The sequence below is a fragment of the Orbicella faveolata genome, unplaced genomic scaffold (assembly GCF_042242905.1).
Source record: "Orbicella faveolata isolate gen_17 unplaced genomic scaffold, um_ofav_v1 contig_34, whole genome shotgun sequence".
NCBI classification, from domain to species: Eukaryota; Metazoa; Cnidaria; class Anthozoa; order Scleractinia; family Merulinidae; genus Orbicella; species Orbicella faveolata.
In genome coordinates this window covers 19,824,364-19,835,000 of record NW_028301563.1, presented here as the reverse complement: position 1 = coordinate 19,835,000, position 10,637 = coordinate 19,824,364, and the positions used below count along the sequence as shown (strand labels likewise).

General features: G+C 36.9%; 1 protein-coding gene across 1 annotated transcript in view; it reads right to left on the bottom strand.

Annotated features, from left to right (window-relative positions):
- LOC149105198 (kelch-like protein 12) overlaps positions 1-10,303 on the bottom strand; it is a 12,390-nt gene extending 2,087 nt beyond the window's left edge. The window contains exons 1-2 of the mRNA XM_089272182.1: positions 8,944-10,303; positions 6,958-7,394 (exon numbers count right to left, since the gene is read on the bottom strand). Of these exons, the coding sequence (XP_089128308.1) occupies positions 6,958-7,394; positions 8,944-9,884 (1,378 nt within the window). The 5' untranslated portion in view covers positions 9,885-10,303. The remainder of the gene's footprint in view (positions 1-6,957; positions 7,395-8,943) is intronic.
- Between the last annotated feature and the right edge of the window lie 334 nt (positions 10,304-10,637).

Below are 10,637 nucleotides of genomic sequence, written 5' to 3'. Positions count from 1 at the left end.
CAATTATTCCATTCGACCTTGTTGGATATGAAGTGATCATAACCAACTCGCGCTACGCGCTCGTTGGTTATTTATCACTTCATATCCAACGCGGTTTCATGGAATAATTGTTAAATATAAGTGCGCTAGTGCAATTCGAGTGATAATCGCCTTTATGTGGAGATCCCGACGGAAGTGCATTGCAACCACAGGATGGTAAGTGCGCTTTCGTTTATATGTATGTGTGTTTTTGTCATTGTGTGTGTGTTGATTTTTGTTCTTGCTTGCACTGCGCGGAACACTTTACTGTTGGATACAATAATCTCTACTTTTCAACTGATACCATGCATATTGAAAAAATTATCTCTAACATCATTATATTTAAAAAAGCGGCAGTTACTCCAGGCAATGAAACAACCTCCCGTATATAGTTAAAATGCTGAGTAAACAAAACTCGAAGCCTGATACAATTAAATTACTATCTTTTAACGTGAGAGGCCTAAGTAATTTTAAAAAAAGAAGAGCAACATTTTCCTGGTGCAGAAAGCAAAAAGCCGATTTGACATTTTTACAAGAAACGCATTCAAGCAAGGAGCGTGACGCTCAGTGGAAAAAAGAATGGGGTGCAGTGATATTATTTTCTCATGGGAGTACAAACGTCAGAGGTGCCGCGGTGCTTATAAAGAACGGCTTTGACATTGATATAATGTTGTCTCAGACAGATTCGAGTGGAAGACTTCTGTTGTTTAAAGCTTTGATCAAAGAGGAAAATTATACAATTGCAAATATCTACGGACCCAAAAAAGATGCAGAAGCTGTTCAATTTTATCATAAACTATCAAAACTATTAAGAACCAATGATTTCGGAAATGAAGAGAACATCATTATGGGAGGTGATTTTAATTGTCCCTTGCATATTAATCTGGATAAAAAAGGTGGAATTCAAATTCCCCGGAGGCACGTCGTAAAATCTGTTGAAGAAATTCAAGATGAGTTCAGTCTCCATGACATTCGGCGCATAAAAAATCCAAATCAACAAAGTTTCACTTGGGGTCGCTGTTCTCCTTTTGTATTTTGTAGATTAGATTACTGGTTGATCTCGGATAAACTGCATGATTTAGTTACAAATGTGGATATTTTGCCCTCAATCAAATCAGACCATTCTGCAGTATTCCTAGAACTCGAAGAAATTAAGGAAAATAACAGAGGTCCTGGCTATTGGAAATTGAATACGACGCTTTTGGCGAATGAAGAATATAAAAAGATGATCATTGATAAATTGCCTATTTGGCTTGAGGAAGCAAAGTATCTCAGAGACCGAAGATCAATTTGGGATTGGATAAAATTTAATATTAGAACCGATTCTATTATTTTCTCAAAGCGTTTATCGCAAATTCGACAAAAACATGAAAGAGAATTAACTAAACAAATATCAAGAATCATTAGCTGCCTTTCAAGATAATCCCTGTGACAATACGCGAATAACAATGGAAAGATATAAGAGCGAACTTGAATCGATGTATGACAAAAAAGTTGAAGGTTTAATTATACGGGCAAGGGCACAATGGCACGAACACGGAGAAAAGATTAGTTGATATTTTTTAAATTTGGAGAAACGTAACCATATTAAGAAACATATTAGAAAATTATATATTAGTGGAGTTATCTCTACCGATCCACTCTTGATAATGAACGCACAAAAGCAATTTTACACTAAGCTGCACCGCAGTTCCAAAACAAAGTTAGACACTCCAGATGCAGCACTCTTCTTTGAAAATCCAAATCTATCAAAGCTATCAAGTGAAGCAAGTGAGAAATGCGAAGGAAAAATAACAATTGAAGAATGCCAAAACATTATCAAAACATTCCAACTAGGTAAGACTCCTGGAAATGATGGTCTGCCAATTGAATTTTATAATGTCTTTTGGTCATCAATCGGTGAAATGGTGGTCGAAAGCTTTAACGAGGCTTATGAAGAGGGAGAAATATCCAACTCACAAAGGCAAGGGGTCATTACACTTATCGAAAAAACAGGTAAAGACAGAACCCGTCTTGAAAATTGGAGACCGATTTCTCTCACCAATGTTGACACTAAAATAGCATCCAAAGTAATAGCAACACGAATTACTAAAATTTTACCAGAGATAATCCACAGCAATCAGACTGGATATGTTTCAGGTCGATACATAGGGGAAGCAGCTAGATCAATTCTACATGTCATGGAATACACTAAAACATTCGATATTCCGGGTATATTATTATTCATAGATTTTGAAAAGGCATTCGACAGCCTTGAATAGAATTTTATGTTTAAATGCTTAGAAATTTTCGGCTTTGGTCACAGTCTTGTAAGATGGGTGAAAAAATGTAAAGTGTCCAGTTGCATTATAAACAATGGATCTTTTTCTGCTAATTTTGAGTTAAGCAGAGGTGTTAGACAAGGGGATCCTCTGTCGCCATATCTATTTGTGATCGCAACTGAAACTTGAGCTACTGCGATCCGAACTAGTATCGATATTAAAGGAATTAAATTAGACTTAGAGGAATGGAAACCTGTCCAATATGCAGACGACCTCACTGCCTTTTTATCCGATTTAACATCTGCACAAAATCTCTTTAAATTACTTGATCGTTTTGCAAAACTACCAGGCTTAAAGGTTAATTATACTAAAACAGAGGCAATGTGGATTGGTTCGTGTCATGACAGCCCCGAGAGACCCTTATCTTTAAAATGGTGCAAAAGCGTAAAAGCTCTTGGGGTACACTACAGTTATTACAAAGAAGTGTCCTTTCAGAAAACTTTTTAAGACAAGATTACCGAAATTAAAAAACAAATACATCAGTGGAGCTGGAGAGTTCTCTCTTTATTTGGTAAAGTATCAATCATTAAAAGTCTTCTTCTCCCTAAATTGGTATATATATTTTCTATCCTCTCACCTCCCTCGGAATTTATATCACTGATTCAAACGATAATATATAAATTCTTGTGGAAAGGGCCTGATAAAATAACCAGAAGAGTTACAATTAATTGTTCTGACTATGGTGGGTTAAATCTCACTGATCTAGAGACTTCAATTAAGTCTCTTAGATTAGCATGGATTTTGAAAGTTTTTAATCCTGAACCGTCTCCATAGAAAAGTTATCTTAGACATTTGCTCAAGCCTTATGGAGGTTTTTTCTTTTTTCACTGCAACTATAATATTAATGACTATCATATTAATTCGATTTTTTATTTAGAAATGCTGCAGTGGTGGTCTGAATTTCGCTCAAATTTTTCAACGGATTCTAAAGCTTTTGACTCTATAATTTGGAATAATTGTAATATAAAGATAGACGGCAAACTGATCTGTTATCATACCTATATGAATGCTGGGGTAATTTTTATCAGCGACTTAATGTATTCTCGGAACAATGTTGAATCCTTTAACATAGCAAAGGACAGGGGACTAATAGGCTCAAATTACTTGACGTGGTCTGCTGTTCGTTGCTCTGTGCCAAAGCATTTAAGGAATCTCATCGTCGATAGAAACGTTTCAAATACACTTGAGTTAAAATGTGGTAACAAAGATTTTGATCCTCTCTCGAGCAAGAGTAGAAACTTTTATGTTTTTCTCATTCAAGAAAAAGCCAAACATTCAAGAGGGTTCTCTAAACTAATGTCAGATTTTAACCTAAGTGAAGAAGAGACTCGAAAAGCGTTTGTACTGGCAAAATCAGTTGCTCTTGAAACATTTGTACAATGTTTTCAGTTCAAAATTTTAAACGACATTTTGTTTTGGAATACCCGATTAGCAAAAATCGGAAGGATTCAAAGTGATCTTTGTACGTTTTGTCAAACCTCTCGAGAAACATTAGAACATTTCTTTTATCGATGCTCCTTCTCAACAGAATTTTGGACTAAATTTGCAAACTTTTGGTTGACAGTAGCCAGGGAGCAAATAGAACTGGAATATATTAACATTATATTATGAATATTAGATCAGAGATCTAACCTGCCCAACTACTTTATCATTTTAGCTAAAATTTATTTATGGAATTGTCGCAAAAATAAACAAATCCCTCTCTTTTTGCCTTTCGAAGATATGGTCAAGAGAAAATATGAAATTGAAAACCTTATAGCCTCTCAAAGCATCTTAAGCTCAAAATATTTTCAGGCAAAATGGAACCTAGTTTTGAATAACAATCCAATTTTTTTTTGTAAAGGAGTAAGTACTGCTTCTAAATTATGTAAATTTATATGTACATTCATGATAATTCAAATACCTGTATTGTAATTTTATATAAAGTATCTTGTTAACACAAAAAGTAATTGTGTAATTAGAGTACAATGTAGAGCAAGATTTGTATTATCAGTTGTGTAGGCAGAGCATCTGTAGTAGTTGTTGTGTGCAATCGTACTGTTTAGTAGTAATCGTAGTGTAAGTAACGGTCGTATTGTAAGTAATGTCGGTAGTGGCGTAAGTGATATTAGTATTGTAAGTGATGTAAGTATTGTAGGTAATGTTAGTATTGTAAGAAGTCTTAGTAGTGTAAGTAATGTGTGTATGCAATAATAAAAAACAACAACAAAAAAAAACACCTAAACCTGACGCCAGCCGAAATATTATTTTACCTCTACGACGTTGTGTGAGCCAAGATAACATCGGAAACATTCAAACAGTTCTCTCTAGTTTATATAGAGAACTATTTGAATGTATCCAATGTTATCTTGGGTAGTCAATGAACAAACAGCAAGGCATTGAGGCTAAGATAAGATCCTCTATTCTTTAGTACGTCACATAACCCTATTTTAATCCACTGTGTTTACGTTAATTTTGTTTGCTTAGCGAGTATTAGAACAAAGCATGAAAACAATGAAAACAAAGATAGTTACTGGTTTATAATAATGTTCTACAATCCTGAATGGAGATAATAAGCGTGATTATCGAGAAATGAAAATTAGTGTGCATGTTTCCTCTGATAAGAGTTTACGTTTGCGTGACAGTACAGACAGCGCTCTTGGTATCGCCGCCCAAGACTATAAGGAGCGAGAGGTCATTTGGCCGTGTCACGCAGCGCTTTACTCAAAAAACAAAAGCTGGCGAAAGAAAGTTCTGTCTTGATTTCTTCAGCAATTTATTTCATATATAATATATTTTTATTTTTATTTTTGTTTTTATTTTTTGCTTTATTTTAATATATTTTTTTAAGTTACCCTCGACCCTCGACATTTTACCCTCGACTCTCGACTCTCGACAATTAGATACACTCCCTGTGAGCTTGCCCCCAATTATTAGTTAATACTAAATATATTGACACTTCAATAAAGCTGTTATTATTATTGTTGGAACACATATTTATGGTCGACAGATTTGTCTGATCAACACTGAAAATGCTTGCAAAAGAGTCTCTTACTTTGATGTATTTTACGTGCAATATATATAGAGACAAGCGGTTCCACATTGGAAAAGAAGTACTGTCTCATAAGAAACGTTACCTATAACCTTGAATGAAATGCAATGAAAAACGTTTGTGAGCTCGTACGACTTGAATACATGCAAATTTTTCCAGCAGGCAAATCAACATCAAGATCTGGGTGTGAGGGAAGCGGGGGAGCGGGGAGAGTACTCTATGATTTGTTGGGCAGGAGTGTCCTCTGTGACCCAAGAACCCTTAGCCTTTACCACTCCATGTTCTGCTGCAATTTTGCCACCCTAGCTATTCTGGACGTATGTCTTTGTAATATGCGTGCAAAAAAAGCCAACGAAAAAAAGCCTACACTTTGTGAGTTAAGTGCGACCTTGCATGGTACAAACCCGGCTTGTTTTAACAGCATTTAATAATACACCAGTAATTGGAAGCTCACCAATAGGTTTCATCTCTAGATTACCTAATCCACGAGTTTGGCCATAGGTCTCCTTTGATTCTTTTTGTTACCATTTTGATCAGCCACACACTATTTTTAAATAATGTGTTTGTTAGACATACACTCTACGAATTAACGTGTATGACATAGATATTTTATCGGTACAGTCCCAAGAAAGCTTGATCAATAAGATATACATAACAGGACCTTGTGATTTAAAAGGACTTTGTTACTTAACAACTCAAAGTTCAAGTTTTAATTCAGCTTTACAGTGCAAAGACTTTAACCCAGAGCACCAATATGTTTTAACCAATCGCTACACGAGAATTTGCCCTTGTTAATAAGCGGACCAATTACGTTGAAGCACGCGAGTGTTGGAGGTTGGAACATATCATTTTAAATACATTTATAGTCGTTTAAAAATATACATGACAAAATTACTCGATTCTGATTGGCTGAGAGCAAAACCAGTGCAAAAAGCGTAACATCAGTGGAAAAAGTGTAACACCAGTGCAAATTACACATCGGAATTCTAGATTATGATTGGCTGAAAGAAATAAAGAAATTTTTTAAGCCAATGATATCACGTAAAATGACGACGAAAATTTAGTGCAGAAACTTTGAAAACAGTTTTCTCGAATGAGAGAAAAAAAAATGGCTTCCAGAAAGATCTTCCGGCATTTCCTCCAGGCGATTTTTTTTCATGTTTTTATTATTAATAAGTAATCATACGGTTTTTATCGTTCAATTTGGAATTAATTAGCACGTGTGAGTTTTTAAAAAAGCTGAAATTGCGCTCGCCGAGGCGGCCAGTGCAATTTCAGCTTTTTGAAAAACTCGCTCGTGCAAATTAATTCCAAATTAAACTCGAAACTGTATGATTACCTATACAAATAAGACACTAGATAATTCCAAAACCAATGGTAAAAGCAGTATGAACTGTGCGCCAAAAATTTCAATCAAATTGACTGCATGCGTTCCAATACTTCTGAAAACTGTCAAATCATTCTAATCTGCTACTTGGCTGATTCGAGTTATGGGCTCACTGAGCTATCGTGTAGATTTTCCTTTTTCCACGTTTTCAATTGCAACTTGTACACTTCCACAAACAAATATGGTCATTGTAGACTTACCTTTAGCTACATCATAGCATTCCACACTGCGAATCACGTCTGAGGTAACATGTGTGTTTGGAGTTTGAAATCCGCCAATAGCATACACATAGTCTCCTACCAACACTTGACAGTGACCGGCTCTGGGGCAAATCAAGGATGTCAGCTGTACCACACTTGAAGGGACATCTTTAAGTTCAACAGAACAAACGTGGGATGTACATTTGTTCGTCCTTGGATCCAGCCCCCCTGTCATAAGGACGCTACCGCGGCCAGTGAATACTACACAGAATGAATCCAGCTCCACATCCTGTACTGCAGGTTGATGATCAATTGCATCCCATGTGTTCTTTTGGCCGCTAAAACGTTCCACGAAAGGAACTAAGGGATCTCTGACACAAACGTCTCTGAGTCCACCGATGGTAAAAAGCTTGTTCTCCACGCTCACCATTTGAAGCCTGAAGGAAAGTAATAAACTAACATCACAACTAGCGATATATGGTGTAAATCGATAGCAAAAGAAATAAAAGCCACCAAACTATAGAATCACATGCCATATCTCTAACTAGTTTTCAGTTAGTTTTTATTATTTTTTTTGAAATGAAGTAAGCCCTTTTCTTCTTGAACATGGCTGAACGCACCTCGCCGCCGCTATACTAAAAGTCGCGTCATCATTTTGCCAAGGAAATCATAGCAAACTAACGTCTGAGCAATTGCTGGAAAGTTTGTGATAACTCCTCCGCACTAAAAGCAACGGCTAGCGGAAAAATAGTTTTAGGCTAAACTGGAATAGCTTTTGTTTTTTTAACCGGACACACTGTTGACATTTCGACCAGTATGATCCAATTTCCTGCTTTCTTGATAAAATTCGTGCTGAAAATTGAAGTCTGTGATTTCCCCGAAACAGGCAAGCTCAGCTAAGCTCAATTACCTCATGCTACATTCTTATCAGGAAACAGCAGTCTTGGGAGCAGTTTTTGGTTTTGTTACAGTGGCTGAATGTCATTTGTAATCACCAATAAGGTAGAAAAATCTTGCATTAGCTTTATAAATTTTACTAGCTACTTTTATTTTATAACAGTAACACTAATTTCACGTGATACGGAGTGTTTTCACTTGACGTCACGGCAGCCATATTGATGTCCCAAAACAACGAACAAGCGACCATGTTAGAGTCCTAAACCAATCTCCTTAAAGTTCAACTCTTTTCTTATCTGAACGCTTTCTTTTGTTCCAACAAATTTTCGTGGCTGCTGGTTACGCGCGTGAAAACGCACTATAGTCAATGTAGCGAAAACTGGATTTTATTCACTGTCAAACTTACAAAACCGTGCACACCTAAAATATGTCTCAGTGGAGTGTGCATTTTGTTATAACCAATTGCAAGGGAGATCTTTAGAGCACAGAAACACAGAAAACGGATGGGTTCCCATCTGGTTTTGGTTTTCGGGAGACTCCCGGATAATCCGGGAGAGTTGGCATAAATGCAAAAGTCTAAATAATGGTTATTCCTTAGTATCCGTTGTAGCGAGAGCCACATTCCTTTCATGGTTTGAGGGATTTCGGATTTGTGGCGGTTTTGCCAGGTAACAGAAACCTATCGAGTGTTTGCGAGCAGAAGTTACTTCTTGTCTGCCACCGAGAAGAAAAGAGAGGAAGTAGTATATTTGTAATCAGGAAATCAGCGTGACCCCGATTTGGATGGTTGAGCTGGCGGTCGTAATGATGAAAATAGTTAAAAATCTCTCAGACCCCCATCACTAGTGTTTAACCAGGATGGGATAACAATTATGTGAATTCCGTACAACTAAGATGGAGGAGACCCAATTAAATTTGTTTCGTGATCGATCATTCATTATCCATTTTCTGTGGTTTACGTTGTCTGAAGATCTCGCTTTGTGATTGGTTATAACACAATAAAATTCTACCCGGCATATTTTAGGCATTTACGGCTTTATAAGTTTGATAGTAAATGTGGGACACAAAGACTGCGACATTTTACGATACCTCCATCGAGGGATCTTCATGCGTGACAGATCCATCCATTTCTCCACAGCAGGAATGAAACAACAGACACGGTCGAGGATGGCTGAATTATCACATCCACCTGCCACCACAATCACTTCAACACTTCGGCATGACTTTCTTGCAATTATTTTGCCAACTTGTCCAGCAGAGGGCACTTCTTTAACTCTTGGGAAAACCGTGAGTTGGTTCAATTCCTCTCGATCTAAGTTGCCGTCATTGGTTGGCAGAGAAATTAACGGCACCCGAATTAATTTCAAGAATTCAGTAAAATAGTCTTTTCTTACTTCCGGATCATAATTTATCCATTCTTTTACGATTTCAAGAAGCTGCTCTTCGTTTTCAATTTGTATATCGTCACTGGACAGAAATTTGACAATATCTTCTTTTGCCAACTTCAAAAAGGTTTCTGTTTTGGCAAGTTCGGTAAACTGTCGGTTGATATATTGGGTCACTGTTTGAGTCAGACCATCGCAAGAAAAAGCATCAGCAATCGTACGAATCGTAAAACAGTTTTCCATGTCGACTGTGCTCTCTAGAAATTGACAACATGCTTTCTTAATCTCGTCTACGAAAAGAAAATTGGACGCCTGTAACAGTTCAAACACATTTGCCAAGTCAATTTGTATCTGGCCCGTGTACATGAATCCCAATATGCTTTCCATTGCTGCTTTGCTAACACTGCTCAGAGTAACTCTTGTCTTGTCCTTTTCCAACATTTCTGCGGTAAACATGGCTAGAAAGAAGCTGCTGTTAGCTGCCAGAATACCCCTATGGGCTGAAAACTCCATGTCATCCACTATCAATTTAACATCACAAAATATTCCTGAGAGTCTTTGTGTATTCAATACCGTTAGGGTTTTGCTGGCATGGCCTTGTATTTTGAGGCAAGCTGCGTTGTCTTCGTTTCTTACAAGTTTCATGTCTGGAAGAATTAAAAAAATATGTCCTTATTGAACAAGCTCCGAATGAATCAAATGATGTTGCTCTTTGCGCCGTTAAATAGTTACTGTTGCTGCTCCAGTGGGTAATCTGACAGAAAAGGTTATTGATGTAAAAAAAAAAAAACAAAAAAACCAACAACGGATATCCGTCCAATTTAGTGGGCTGGGTATGCTAATATGCGTTTGTGACTAAGAATATACGTCCCTATCCAGTGCTCTGGTTTTGTTACTTATATTAGGCTTTATGAATTCCGGGTTTCAGGGACATAACGGTAAAAAAAAATACTCTCCGAAATATCGGCAACTGGCGAGGGGGTGTCGCTGAAAGGGAAACCGTATGTTCTGAAGTTTGATTTGGTTTGCATGACTTGCTTTGCATGACTTGCTCTGCATTATTGCTATTTCGGGCATATAACACATTGAGTACCTCGAAACAGGAAAAATCACTCAGGCATCAAATAATTAACAAACATTATTTTTTTAAGTATGATCCGATAGATAGGGAACCCACTGGAAAAAATCTGCAGTGCCATACTAATTTAACATGTAAACGGCCATACTGTATGTTAAGCTTCTTGTAACCTCATAATATTGACAATAGATGCATGTTTGACATACAGCTGCGTATATTAGGATTACAACAGGGGATTCCAATTTATACTCAATCACAGTTATGTCTGAAATTAAATCGTGTCACTGTAGCGAACATCATATCAACACGAATAGGAAAGA